The sequence below is a fragment of the Barbus barbus genome (assembly GCF_936440315.1).
Source record: "Barbus barbus genome assembly, chromosome: 25".
Lineage (NCBI taxonomy): Eukaryota > Metazoa > Chordata > Actinopteri > Cypriniformes > Cyprinidae > Barbus > Barbus barbus.
Genome location: NC_136753.1, coordinates 22,185,783 through 22,201,862, shown reverse-complemented (window position 1 = coordinate 22,201,862; position 16,080 = coordinate 22,185,783). Strand labels below are relative to the sequence as shown.

Here is a 16,080-nt window from a genome sequence, read left to right as displayed (position 1 = left end):
CAAATTTATTTTCTGCTCTGGTAAAGCGGGCCATCCCTTATTTATTAACCATTATTCTGCATCTTAATTAAAAACACAGGAAATATGCACTTATTAGCAGACAAACATATTTATCAACATATTTACCAAATCCAAAAATATATAAACAATATGTTGAGTAAAATAAATCATGTGTAAATCCTCGTCTCAATCAGTGTTGGGTGTAACGCGTTACTAAGTAACGCGTTACTGTAATTAAATTACTTATCCACTGAAAAAGTAAAGTAAGGGATTACTGTTCATTTTTAGGTAATTTAATTACAGTTACTTATAAAGTACTTGCGTTACATACAGTAAATAATTTCAACAGTTCTAAAAGCAATATTGAATTTGAAATCTAAATTTACCGTCTAAAGATATTGAATGCAGCGGCTTTAACCCTCCGCGTGCGGGTGCGTTCACTTTCAGATTTTCCTGATTCACAGAGAAACCTTAAATACTCAAATCAGGGCCGGCACCAAGAGGGGGCATTCGCGGGCAGAGTTACGGTGCCCCCCACTTTCCATCCTCTCCCCTTCTTGCTGAACGTGATCGTTTCGAAAGCGAAAGTGAAACCAGTAAAACAGCGCACATAAGAAAGCGATTGCACGCTTTAGCGAGCGTCAGAAACTGCACGCAATCACAGATTCAAATTAAAAACTAATGTTTCTGATTATGCAATCCGTATGAAACTAAAGCAAGGTACAGTCTTTCCCGTGTCTGAGCTCATTATATGCAGTCACCTGCGCGCATATGCCCTCACCTAGATACAAAAAAAAAAGCAAAATATTAAGAAAAAAAGAAAATCATTTAATATTCATCATTTTTGAAAGAAGACCTGCTATAAGAAATTTACCTCATAAGAACAGCGCGATCTGACATTATTCAGCAGAGAAGATCATTTATGTAATTTATTCTTTCCTACATTAGTTAACGTGTTATTTTGACATAAACCTGTACAGATTTTACTAGATGGGCTTTTCCTGAACATCTTGCCAAACTGAAATGTATTGTTTAACTTTTAAGCCTTTTTGTTATTCAGATATTTTGCAGAGTATTTCTATTTGTTAACCAAAGGTGGTAAAAAATTTTTCATAAAAATGTTTAAGTATTACAGTTGTTTTAAAGCTAAAAGGCTAAACTATTCTATGTTTGACTCGAATTGAAAGAATATAGAGTTTAATTTCTATTAAGGTTTATAGGGATTTTAAGATGTAGCCTAATTAGCGATTTGAATAATTAAGTTACTTATTGAGTAACTAAGTTACTTTTCAGATAGAGTAATTAGTAAAGTAATTTAAATACAATATTGATGAAGTAATTAGTAACTGTAATTAATTACTTTTTGAAAGTAACTTACCCAACACTGGTCTCAATACATGTGTGAAATTCCAAACAATTGAAAGAACATATTGTGTTGACATTAAATTTGATTACGTCTGAATAAGTACTCTACAATATATAAAAAAATATGACTATAACATAAGCAACAACAAATAGTAAAAACAAAATTAATAAGAGGAACATTTGAAATAGTAACCATAAAAATGTTTTTCTGTCTATGTTCTCTAAACACTTTAAATTAACTTTAATTGTGTCCATATTTTAAAGCTCCTTTCTTCACTCCAAAGTTTGAAGTTCATGCCTTGACTTTTCTATTCTCTCTTTCCCTTCTTCAGTCTCTGACTTGAAATTCCTAGTTTACATATTTGATTAACAGTTGAAAACATTAGACATTAAGAAAAGTATATGAATTCAGTTGCATCACTTTAATAAAGTAATTGAAATAGTTATACTACTTATTACATTTTAGATAGGGTAACTTGTAATCTGTAACCATTACATTTCCAAAGTAACTGGCTATCCCTAAAATATAATATATACATAAAATAGCCTATATACGCTATTATGTAATTTTTTTATGCTTTTACTCTGAAAAAATGGTGTTAAAACAATTTTCACTCAGAAATTGCTAGTAAATTTCACAAATAATGACAAAGAATCAGTATCCGTGAATTAAACCTCAATTTTTAAAGACTGGACTAGTAATTTCTTGTAAAACATACTCTAATGATCTGTTTTATTTACAACATAGAACAATATTTTATACTGTTTACACAAAACATAAACAATTTATGAACTATCAAATTAGTATGCTATCCCTAAACACCATAAATTCAAAATCACACTGAAAGTATGGCATTCTATATATATGTACTACTTTGGTTTTAGAGGTATTAAAAGTTTTAAAATTGTGGTTCTTGTGATAACTTTTTTTAATTCATTGGCTGTATTCTAGTCAAAACATGATCATTTGATGTGAATCTGAATCAACCAGAATACTTTACACCAGTGAAGGTGATTTTAAAGATCAGAAAGCCAAAATTAATAAAAATGTATTTATTTATTTATTATTAATCAATATTATTTATTAAGCAGACATGACATTCTCCAGTAGTTGTGCACCGTTGGCTAAATATAGATAGGCCTAAATCTTTAACTTTTTACACCTCAGAGAGACATACAGTCCTCACAAGCTTTGCCATTTAGCAGAAGCTTTTCTATCCAATGCAACTTCCCTTACTATGGCAACAGTCCCTCTGGAGCAACCTGGGGTTAAGTGTTTGACTCAAGGGCACATTGGTGGTAGGGGGTTTTGTTTTTGTAGTTTTTTTCCCACTGAAAGCAACATGTCTTAAGGTCATTTTGGGGACTTTACTGAAGGAGCAGCAAGTCATAGAGCAACAAAATCACAACATAAGGTGTTTCCAATTGTATCCACAAGGGACAAAATCAATAAACAGCAGACACAAAGAAAGAAAATCAGATAAATTATCGTGGCAGCCTGCTCTATCTCAACTATGACATGTTAAACAACATTCACGGTAAAAGATTTAGGATCTGTTGCCTTCCAAAACAAATACATATTTCAGTTAGTGTTTGACAGCACTGAATTTTTTACATTATTGGCTTACATTCTTGCCATCTCGTGACTGTGACAAATTTTATCATCACACACAGCCCTGTAGCAAGAATTAATCCTTGACTAGGTACAGTCACATAGCCATATATCCAAAGGCTTATGTGAATTTTCCTGATGGATAGGGGAAATACACCAATCGTGTTGACTGCATTTTGATCATTTATCAGGATTATTCACCCACTATCAAATCAAAAGTAAAGCTATAGTGCAGATAGACAGTGTTTAACATGACAATTGCATAATAATTATACAGAGAGACTTTTGGACTGGACTTTGGACACTTCATTTTAATAAAAGAAATAATAATGATCAGTGTAAATTTATATATATGGGTGTGTGTAATTTACATTTTAGAGAAAAGCATTCAGTTTACCATAAACCTTGTTTTGCTCATATAATTAAAAAATTCCATTATAAAAACCTATATGAAAAAGTCTTCCGGGTTTTAACATCACAGCTGCATAACTCTATAATAATGTACAACAAAAAGGTTTCAAGCATGAGAAGGTTATAATCATAAAAATTTTGTTTCTGAAATTACTCAGTATTGACAGGAGTAATCTCTTACTGTGTTCATCTATATGTTTTCCTTTCAATGGATCGCTAGCAAATACACCAAAACAAAGATCATTTAGTGAACATATGATTTTGAAAGGTAACATATTCATTATATTCTTTATGTATAATAAATGTCATCATCACACACAGTCCTGTGGCAAGACTTAGTCCCTGGCTATGTGTAGTCATATATCGAACGGCTTATGGGAATTTTCCTGATGGATGGGGAAATGTACTCTAATCATGCTGACTGCATTTTGATCATTTATCAAGATTATTCACTCACTGTGAAATCAAAGTAAAGCAAAAGATAGACAGCATTTAACAAAGACTTCTGGACTCCTCATTCTAAGAAAAAGGATAGTAAAAAAGAAAAAAATATCCTTCATGAAAATTGGCAAACAGAAATACCCTTCAACTGTAACATGCACTGTGTTCTACGGGGCTTGCTGGAGAATTAGCAGTTAAGACTATAAATATAAAGTCCCAATGGTTCAGACTATCACACCAGATGTTCAGTAAAAGTGGTGCTCTCCAAAAACACGTCTGCATGTTCACACATTTGCTAAATATAGCTGTGTTCGGTTTATTTCAGAATAATCACACTCCTCAAATGTGTCGATTAACCTAACTGATATGAAAATATATCCTGCTGCAACAAAAGCAATTATACAGTACACACAACAACCCACTTTTTTAATGTAAGGATAACCTAAATACTCACTCTCTCACTGAATGCTATACATTTAGTAATACTTAAAAAAAAAAAAACTGTTCTCAAACCAAATGACTGCATCGTGTCTGGTTCAGTCAGGAGTTTGTATCATCAGATTATACAGGCCATGAAAGATTCTCTTTGGAGGTCTGCTTTCATGTACTGTAGCACAGATGTTCAGCGTTCCAGACCACAGAAACCACCCCTGGTGTTTCCAGAACAGTGCTGCTATGCTAGCACTTCCTGTTCAGGCTTTCTCCAGTGGATGTTGGCACAAATGGTTCTCCAGATCCCCCACCATTGCTCCATCTGCAGCAGCACTCTCTCTGCATCTTAACCATCAATAATTGATTGAGTTTCTCTCTGCCCTGCTTTACTTCAGCTTCAGTGTATGTTTCGCCATCTCTCTGTTCGCCAACTTGTATGGTAAAGCTAATATTGGCTTGCAGTGTTTTTGGCTTGGAGAGCAAATCCATTTCTGGTGATGTTTTGTATATATTTGTTTTTACAGCATTTATATTATTCTTAAAGTTAGCTCATGCTACTCCATTATATTGTCTAAAGCATTAAACATTTTGAAGACCACACCCTGTATATGTACAGTAATAGGCTATAAATAAAATAAAGTCAAAGAGCTTGTTTTTTATTAATTTGCTGTTTGTGTGCATGTGTTACATGATTTCAAATTAGATATCAAAATCTGACAATATGTCTGTGATTAATTCACAATAGAGGCAGAAGCAGTTCATTTCATTCTTTCCAAATCTTCTCCTGCGAAAAAAGACAAAATGGGTTATTAATAGAATGATTTGAGCTGGCCTTGACCCTGCCATTTTCATATCCTCGCTCCGTTCCTTTTTTCCTCAGTCTACTTTAATGCCATGACAGTTCCATAATTGCTGTATTTCAGGATTCCTACCAACCCTCTTCTCTCTCTCATACTCTCTGTGTATAAAATAATGCTGAACACTCAGAAGTGTCAAACCAAATCAAACCGAGGAGGCACATGACCCATCAGATTTTAGATAGATAGATAGATAGTTCAGTCTCTTAAACAAACCAGTTTTAACTCTTCCATGAAAACAGCACTCGTCAAGCCATTTCATGGTTTCTTTAACTGTCATGGAGTAAAGAACATCTGAAAAAGCTCAGCCTTTCTTCTTGACCATGTGACATTATTAAACTGTGTGTGTGTGTGTGTGTGTGTGTTCAGGGTGTGAAAATACAAGGCAGAGTCATGGGAAAATGAATGGATGTGTGAATATCAGTGGGTCAATGGCAAAGGCTGAGTCTGAGTGCTTACAGACTTGGTTGAAAAGCTCTCTATGCTATTAAAACTGATGAAACAGGACACTTATTTACAAGTATGATGAATGCACCTATTATTCAGTTTCCATGACCACATGTACGTCTGTACAGACTTTTAGATCTATATTCATCAGACCTACAGTATATTCAAGTCCTCAGGTCTTATTGGTCAGAATTAGACCTACTCTAAGTGGAACGACTCACAACAGCCCCTCACTTATGCTTCAGTCATCTTTCAAATCTATATGGTTCATCAAAGATGACACTGATTTGATGAGACCACCTTTACATGCATACTCCCAGGCATCTGTCTTTTACCTCTCTGTACCCTTTTCTAGAACAGAGTCGGGTTTAAGAGGACCATTATTTCTAAATATAGAGCTCTTTAATGCACTGGTCCTTGATCTGGTACAACACCAGACAGAACAGCAGTGACACCAAAGGCTAAATGCACTGTTTTCTTGTTCTAAAGTGAGCCTCATCAGAAGAATGATGATTAGATCACATGATGAATGATCTGTGATTTTCAAACAGGTGTACTTATAAGGATAGTTAACCCAAAAGAATTTAGATATTTTAAAAAATGATAAAAAAAATGTTGTCCATACATTGAAAAGTAAGTAGATCAAAATAAACACTGGACCCAGCAGACTTTCATTTTATGGAAATGACCGTTTTTTCATTTGTAGATGAGCAGGTTCCACCAAGGAGGCCAGCTACTTGGATTCTGCATTATTAAACCAAGTGGAAATTATGATGAAGAAAAGAGCAAAATAAAATGTGTAAGATTTGAGTTAGGCAATTTTTTTAGGATCGTATGGCCACATTAAAGGCTTAACGGCGAGGAAAAACACAGTCAATTACAAATTTTGTATCTGTGCAAAAAAGTTCCCCATGAAGATTTCACTTATGTTCAAATCGGTTATTATTTGAATTCGCTGTGTTGAAGGTAACTTCAACTTCAACTTTTGTTTCATGAACAGTAGGGATTAGTGTATTTCATTCATTAACCGGACCCAAACATATATACCGTATGTTTCAAATGCATTGGCTCAGTTAACATTTATAGTATAGTAATAATAGTAGTGTAGATCTTATTTGCATGTGAAGTGATATTATAAAGCCTCTAAACATAATATAGAACGGTGGTTTTTAATCCTGGTCCTCGGGACCCACTGCTCTGCACATTTTGTATGTCTCCCTTTAACACACCTGATTCAGATCATCAGCTCGTTAGGAGAGAGATCCATGAACTAACTTGAGTGTGTCATATAAGAGAAACATGCAAAATGTGCAGAGCAGTGGGTCCCCAGGACCAGGATTGAAAACCACTGATATAGAAGGTAATATTTGTATTTATTCTGTTCTCTGCACTGGCGTTTAGCACAACCGGACACACTCGCTAGACCGGAAATCCAAGATGGCGGAGATATGCAACTAGCCCATAGACGGTTGCCTGTATTTTGCCTGGGAAATTCAGCTAATGTGACCAAATATGCTTGCCAGCCTTGTATTGCCTACAGTTACATTCACGTCCCGTTCCGTTATTTATTTCGTCTCACAGAACTGAACATATAAAATGTGCATCATCCAGATCCAGATCTCTTTCTTTAACTGGAGCATTCGAGTTCAAAAACTGGAGATCAAAAACTCAAAACAAATGAATTCAAAGCAGCTGTTGATTAGCCTATTCGACTTATGAGAGTCATGTATTAAGTAGGTTGTCAAACACGTTTATTTTTTCAATCTGCTTCAATTAAAAAAAAAAAAAAAAAAAGCTTTGTGAGTCTGTTTTTCATCACCCAGTATGTTTAGTTAAAGTGCCCCTATTATGGATTTTTCCTGCAGTGTGTAATACATCTCCAAGTGAATGAAAACATCCTGCAAAGTTTTAAATCTGAAAGTGCACAGTGTATAAAGTTATTGTCTCCAAAGAAAGAGTGACTCTGAATCATTGAAAGAGTCGTTTTTAAAATGAATCCAAAGCCGTTTCATGTTGACATCAACATGAAACTTTAGCATATTACCCGCCCACTTCTTGGTCTTTTCAGGTTGGTCTGAATGAAAATGCAAATTCAGTCTTTGCCACTAGGTGCTGCTTTTGGAGCTGTAGAAATAGCTGTTTCCTGCCATTACCCATAATAGGGGCACTTTAACTGAGTCATTGTACAATTAGTAATTTCAATCATATTAATAATATTGTTAAATAACTGTATAAAAAAACTCAGGTTTGGTTTGTTGTTGAAATGGCCATACTGATGGGACTGTATAAAGACAAAAGGTTTAAAAACACTGTTTAGATCAGTTTAATTACACTGAAACATGCATTCTGTATGTCTGCTATTTAACAGCATGTAATCAGTCTTTTTCTTTCTTCTTCCTCTTGTACCTAGGCTAGACAGGAACAGGAGAGAAAAAGAAGACAGAAAAAGAGTCATTAAATATGCAGTGAAGAGCAGCAGCACTTCAGGCGTAGTGAAAAACTCACTGCTGTCAGAGCTTCAGACCTGCCATCCACCTGCCAAACACTAACTCCTTCCTTATTCCGAGAGACATACACTGGGATATATGCAAGTATTTGAACACAGGGCGTTTAGATGAACGTACAGTGTTGAGTAGGAAGCTATTATGGTTTTTCTGTCAATTATAAACACAATGCAATTTATCAGTCTTTACCCATTACTCAATCTTGGTGTATCACCTCATAAAAGATTAATACATGGCTGACATGCCTAAAGACACCAAGTGCTTTGATTCACTCAACAGTGCAGCATTGCATACATGTGATAAAGCAAAGCTGCAAAATTACCTGCAATTTTCTCCTTTCAGCAGCATAATAAAACCCTATTGTTGGCTGCATATTATGATACGTCTAATTAGGTACTCTGAAATTCTTTTTGTATTATAAATGTATTCATTTTTCTTCTATGATATTCAGTACAAGCATAATTAATTACATTTAGGCCTACCACATTATCATTTCATAGGAATATTAAAGATAAAGTCTCTGTCTGTGTTGCAGAATTGCTTGCTTGTAAGCTGTTTCTGCTGAATCTCTTTTACTGTAACTATGCAGACCATGATTTAGTTTTGTATCTCCCCAGTGTAGATGAGGAGTTTTCTTGCCAAAGGTTGCCTGCATCATTGCCTCCATTCTGGGACATATATTTGTTGCCTACCTTAATGCAAAAATCCCACTGAACGTGAGCATAGAACTGATAGGAAGACAGAATTAAATTAGCTTTGAGTGGATCCTGGCATTTGAGAGATCTAAAGCAATGAGCCAAAGAGAGAGAGACATTGGGTGGGGGAAAAGAAGGTGGAGAACAAGACAGCTGTGAAATACTGTCATAATTGGGCCCATTTGCTACTGTTTATGACACACGTTTTCATGTCAACATGTTTCATTAAAAATTAACATCGGGGAGGTAATCCTGTAGCTTTTAGCAGAGAAAGCTGACCACAAAAACAGGAAAGATGAGGAAGCCACAGTTCAGGACTTCAAGTTACTTAGTCACTCTTAAAAAATAATTATCACCATTAAAAGTGAAATGTCTCGTTTTTGAGCCCCTAGTGCCCGCATAATGACTGTTAACAGAACTCAGAAAAACAGCAATTGTTAGCATTCAGTGCTGCTGTTTACATGTAGGGCTGGTTTGTGTTGTTTCATGTATCTCTTTTCCTCTCTACATTGTGTATCATCCACTATTAGAAACAACAAAAAAGGAACCATAAGAAACCAAACTTAGAATTATTATTATAACTTAGTGTCCCATCAGAATAATTTTGAAACTGATATTTCAATGTAAAAAGCTTCCATGCATTTGCTTTAAATCTTTGCTTTAAAGGCATTTCAAACACAATAGCCCTCCTAGTGGAGAATTAAAGTAAGAGTACCTCATAATTCAAGAGGCACACACGCAGTGGCGTGCGGGGGTGTTTTAAAATGAGGAGGCAGTTTTGTGTGTGTGTGTGTGTGTGTGTGTGTGTGTGTGTGTATATGCGTGTGTGTGTTACACTTAATGTTGTCACATTTTCCTGGGTAAATAAATATTACATAAAAAGAGAACAAATATAATTATATTTTGTATTTTATTAATATTAATTTTATCTTATCATTTTAATACCAATTATACATTTCATGTTCAGCTGTTCTTTATAATAGTCAACTTATTTTCGGGTCATCACACACATAAGATATATCTTTCATTTCATCACACTGAATGCTCACGCAAAACTGACGCAGTCATCACGTTTTCAGACCATTTCAAGTTTTATTTTGACATGACACAAAGCAGTAATATCCAAGCAGGATTGTTTACTTACTTTATAATTAGTCAATAACGCCATCATTTTCTTCATTCAGGCCGAGAGCTCGCACGAAAACAAGAGGCGGGATTTATCGCAGGAACCAATCACATCCAATCATAACCGATCAAATCCAATTATAGCGCGATGGAGGCATTGCCTCCTCTCACGTGACTTCCCCCCATTCATCTCAATGAGCCAGGGAAAAGTCACTGCACGCTTTAGGATCTCTGTATTAAGTCTATGGACCGCTGTATCTTTACCTGCGGTTGTCGCTGTTGGACAGCGTTACTTTATAAAAAACGAGTGACTTTTAGACTTTTAATGCCATATTTAGTAATATTTATGATTTATGTTTGAGGAGACACTGCCTCCCTTGCCTCTTCGGCCCCTGTAGTCTAGTATTAAGTAAGCCCCTGATTGTAAGAGTGTTTGAAACTGATAAGAATCATGAGTAAAATATTTATACATTTAAAATAACTATGAATTCTGAATGTTTGAATGAGTAGCAGCAGATGGCAGCATTGTATAACAACATAACTACTCAATGAGTATGAATGTGTAAACGCTTGACCAGCTTTCTTTCTTTCTTTCTTTCTTTCTTTCTTTCTTTCTTTCTTTCTTTCTTTCTTTCTACTGCAAATGTGTATTAGTGTTTCATGATTTTTTTTTAATTATCTCACGGCTCTGAAAATGAACATTTTACTGATCAAAGGAACTATTTGGCTCAGATCTTATGAAGCCACCAATACCAGCTTTGTTTGATACATTCAGGGCACTGTTTTTTATTCATGACTTGCATTTATAATAGGACATATAAAAAGACACAAGGTGTCTGCAGGAAAGAAACATGAGACAAACAGTCCACATGTCATTAATGACACCTATGTGTTGTATATATTAATTACACCTATGGGTTGTATTCATTATAATACTTTTATTGTGTCCTTAAAGCTGGCTGGGATGGAGTGACTACAAATATTTCCTACTAAAATAAATAAAACAAAAATAATAATTTTTAATTAAATGTAAGTTAATTTTGATCACAAATGCCATGGTGATTAAATAGCTTATTGGACTGTGATAATTATTCTGCTTGAATCATTCACATTCACAGACCAGATATTTAGTCATCAAGTTGTCAAAAATGTGCAGAGAAAAATTTATTTACCAACAGTTTTGATTCCACTTTAATCATTTGCAATAATAAATGAAAATAGAGGGTCGTTACTGTGGCAGATTTATTGTTTAATCATAATTATTTATGTCCTGCATGCAAAACACTGAGCAAATGGCTGTAATATACCCAATATATCTGTTAAGGATTACGTAATGTGAAGGTGATCTAGATTACTACATTTTTAATTGCATATTTTTCAGTGACTGAGTCTGAGTGTATGTACAGAATATGTGCATATTTACATATACACATGTGCAACAGGTCTGCATTTATATGATCTGCCAGGGTCTATGTGTACTATTATGTGTGCCCCTTATTATGTGTGTGTGTGTGTGTGTGTGTGGCACACAGAGCAGACACACACAGTGCCAGTTTCCCCTGTAGAAGCATCTCCATGGTGTTCACTCACTCAGTATCTCTGGGTTTGACTGGCAGAGGAGCTCAACTCTCCTTCATAGATAGACTCACAGGCTGATGCTTAATCCGTTTCATCAATGTGTATGGTCATATTTGCTCCGGTAAGACCTCTCTTTTTCTAAAACCTTCAAGTATTAGGAATTGTATTTGACCAAAATTTATTGGCACAATCATGCCACTTATTTCAAACACTGCTTAAAGCTAAAATAAAATATGTATTGTTTATTTATTTATTTTTTTAATTATTTGTATCTTTTTTTTTTCATTCAATATTAACCGACTAAAAATGTAATATGATTTGAAAGTATGTCAGTAAGTATTAGCTCATAATTTGACAGTCACAAGATAAAGTGTCTAATTAAAGTAAAGTTTGGACAGTATTTTGTGCAGTTTCTTAGTTGCATTCTCAAATTAGTGTTTAAATGCATGCAAATATGTCTATCAGGAATCATATTTAATTATTAGCTGCTCTCTGGGGTCGCAGCATCGGCTCCCTGTTTGTAGTCTCTCTTGCTTGAATAATTCATCTGCTCTTGTTGAAATGTGCAAAAGATTGATGCCGTTCAGCTCTTTGACAGACTTTAATGATGAATCTGAGCTGAGCTAAATGCGGCATGATTGCATGTTTATATTTGCACGCACTATATATGCATGCATATTTATGTAAATATTAGGTAATTAGTGTGTGTATGTGTGTATATATATGATTGTGTGTGTGTTTCTGGGTGTGCTGGCAACCCCTGGGTAACCTTTGCATAATTCACTGGGTCTCATCAGAGACTTATCAAAGAAGCTACCTATTTTCTTCTTTGCTTCATCTGTTCTGTGTATGCATAGTTAATCTATGTTATATGGGATGTCTGTACATGTGATATTAATTAAATATTCACACATTTCCAAAGCAATTTTCATATAGTCTGGAGAACGAAATAGCATAATACATTTTTAAAAACTCTCCATCCGTCTGTGTCTCTATGTCTTCCTTTGACACACACAGACCCACACACTCATAGCATAAGTATTCCAGACTGTATTTAATTAATATATACAGTGAAGGCATTAAATCTTAATTGAAATGGCCTGCTTCTTTTCACCTGCTGTATCATATTATCAGAAACAGAAAGAGAGGAAGGGACTGGGGAGAGAATAGCGGGAGACTTGGACACATTTCTTATCAAACACCTGTGTCCACAGAGAATAAAGCCGTGGCACTTGTCCAGTAAACCTCCAGCCTTTTCATTCATTATGCCAAACACAAAACCGAACGAGTGAAAAAATATTCAAATCGTGTCAGACAAACGTGGTAGTGCCTGGCATCCAGGTCTACAGTAACTGCAAAGGTTAGTGCACTCAAAAAGCATCTGTGTCTAATTTTGCACGATTAATTGTGCGGCAGTTGGATGAAAGGTCATTTAAATTGACCTTAAATCAGAAAACAGGAGGATAATTAAAACAGAATGTTTTAATGTTCTGTGAGGTTAATTTGTCTTGACTTTGTGTGATGAAGTAAAGATGGAGAGTCAAGAGAACTGATCTTTGTCCTCTCCACATATAGGCTTATATCTTCAGGGCTTTTCACTTATAATTTGCTTTTTTTCTCCTACAGCTTTTTGCTGTTTTAGCATTTGCAACATGTGGGGGATATTCTGGCCAGATAATGGTTAAAGTAGAATGTTTGGACAAAACTCAAAGCAACATCAGCATCAGTTTCAACTACCCATTCCGGTAAATGTTCTTAATTACCACAACACAATATAAGTATTATACTGCATGGTATACTGTAAACATGTATTATCAGTTTATGTAAAAAGACTTGACTTGATATTTTTGAAATAGTTTTTGAAATATTTTTGAAATAAACTTGATAGTTTGAAATATAAAGTCAAACAAATTGACAAATTACAACCTACACAAAGTATTGTGTAATTGTGCAATCAGTAGTCTTTCCTCATTCATTTTTTAAATATAAATACATTGTTTTAATAAAAGTGGTTTAATTTGTGTTATTTTAGTATTTATATTCTATTCTGTATTTATTAATATTTAGAAGTAGTCTTTATTTTATATTTTCAGTTTTTTATTTTAATTTTGGTTTAAGTTTTTGTTTATTTACATTTATATTATTATTAGTTGTAGTTTTGTTAGTGCTGCAACTTATTTCATTTCTAAGGCAACATTTCTAATTTTTGTTGTTTTTCATCTAATAGCCTAGTTATGTATTTTTTTTAATTCTTAAAAAAATTTAACTTTTAATTAATAACGACACCAAAGCTGGTCATCTCATGAAAGCCACCATTTTGAATTCATATGACCAGCCAAATATTATTCCCTTTATTACAGTAACACCCAGGTATTGACTTCACTTGTAGAATAAATTAATCATAGCTGACAACCAAATATGTAAGATGCCATCAGTAATTGTAATTAAACTGATTGACTATTTTCAGAGATATTTCACATATTAGTGGCATCCCATTGTTTTAAAGATTACAAAAAGAAACTGTGCTCGAAACGAAAAGAAGATGCTTGAAACATGTTAAAGGAGCACATTCCTATGTTTCCTCTTCCCAGACTCCAACAGGTACACTTCAGTGCTCCTCTATGTGAAGGAACCAGGACAGAGTATCTCTTTCTTGAAGGGGATTATGCTTCATCTGCACAGTTCTTCGTCACTGTGTCGGTCCTGGCTTTTCTCTATTCCCTTTTGGCCACAGTTGTTTACTTCTTCTACCAGAACAAATATAGAGAGAAGAACAGAGGTCCAGTAGTTGTGAGTGCATTTCAGAATTTCTTTAAGAAGTGTACACTGTAAAAGGAAAAGTCTGAGAGCACATACTGTGCTGAAAAGCTCAATATAACTCAATTGAATCGTCAAGAAATCTTTCTGTTTATACTCTTCTTCTTTTCAATCCCCATAGGATTTCTTGGTGACTTTAGCGTTCTCTAGCCTGTGGCTGGTAAGCTCAATTGCCTGGGCTAAAACTCTGTCTGGGGTGAAGACAGCCACTGATGTGCATCAAATCCTGCTGTTAATGTCTGCTTGCAGAGCCCAGGAGAACTTATGTGAGGTCTTGCAGGAGCCCATCTGGATGAATCTCAACATGTCTGTGGTGAGTAGATTATTTTTACACTGTATTGATATGGGGGAGGAAAAAAATCACATCAATTCATTAGCAATTGACATTTAAAAATATGGGGTCAGTAATAGTTTTATTCTGCAACGATGCTCAAAAAAGACATTCATGATGTTAAAAAATGTTTTTATTTCAAATAAATGCTGTTTTTATGAACTGTCTATTCATCAAAGAATCCTGAAAAAAGTATCATGGATTGCACAAAACTAAAAATTATAGAAATATGAAAATAGATAATAAGCAGTTTTCATCACGGACAATAAAAATAAATGTTTTCATTTTCATCAGCATATTAGAATGATTTCTGAAGCCTCATGTGACACTAAAGACTGCTGAAAACTCAGCTTAGCCATCACAGGAATACATAAAATTTTTCAATATATTAAAATAGCAAACAGTTATTTTAAATTTTATTAACATTTCACAGGATTATTATTTTAACTGGATTTTTAAAGAAAAATTTTTGTACAATGCATGCAGCATTGGTGAACTTGAAAGCCTTTTTTACACAAACACAAAAAAATTTTAACCCTAAACTTTTGAACAGTAGTGTACATTTTTATATGCACGTGGGGTTCATATAATTTGCCACCAACAAGAACTCCACAAAAGCTCAGCAACCACCCTAGAACACCCTACAACCACCCAACACCCTCCTATCAATAACATAGAAGCCATCCACAACAGCCCAGCAACTGCTCTCAGACTTTTTAATGTTTTTACAAATGTCTTAAACCTTCATGTCTTAACAAATTTCTTTTCCTATAGAAATTACCAATTTACAAATAGAAAATGTTATATTCCATAATTCTAATTCCTCCTTGTGTGCTTACAGGCCTTTGGTTTTTTGAACTTCTTCCTTTGGGCTGGTAATATTTGGTTTGCCTACAAAGAGACAGGTTTGCATAAGTCTTTTCAGCGCAATCCCTCCAGAACTCCCTCTGAGAAACGCGGCAGCTTCAGGCAGTACAGTCAAACCAGTTTTGATCAGTCTGGAGCTGGTTTTGGCCAGAGGCTCTACAATCAAGGGAGTTTTGACTTATCAAGTGGAGGCTTCAGCCTACCCCAAACCAATCTAGGACAGCCGATGCTTTACCGACAGGTGGGGAGTCCCACATCCAGAGGCCCTCTCATATTTGTTAATGAGATGTGAGTGTGGAGCAGAGAAAGAAAAGAGAAGAGAAACACTGTTGTTTTCTCAGTCATAACAGATCATTTGCTGTTGTGAATGTGATATTTCTATCATGTGATCTAGAAATTGTGACATTTTTGTAGATATCAGTCTGCATTCTGTTACCACGTCAGATATGGCTCTGTGATATTTCTCATGGCATTTAGCATAGTATGCCTATATTCTAATAGTCTATGTTTTGTGTTTAAATATTTCCTTTTCAAAAAATGCAGTGACAGTACCATGGTAAACACATTGGATCGCAATACTATATAGCCTATATTTAGA

General features: G+C 34.7%; 1 protein-coding gene across 1 annotated transcript; it reads left to right on the top strand.

Moving 5' to 3' along the window:
- Nucleotides 1-11,564: 11,564 nt before the first annotated feature.
- Nucleotides 11,565-15,774, top strand: LOC306845396 (synaptoporin-like; the record flags this gene model as incomplete). The annotated part of the gene is made up of 5 exons (XM_079378172.1): nt 11,565-11,588; nt 13,094-13,212; nt 14,059-14,257; nt 14,406-14,597; nt 15,457-15,774. 5 exons carry the CDS (start codon nt 11,565-11,567, stop codon nt 15,772-15,774), a joined length of 852 nt encoding a protein of 283 aa, XP_079234298.1.
- Between the last annotated feature and the right edge of the window lie 306 nt (nt 15,775-16,080).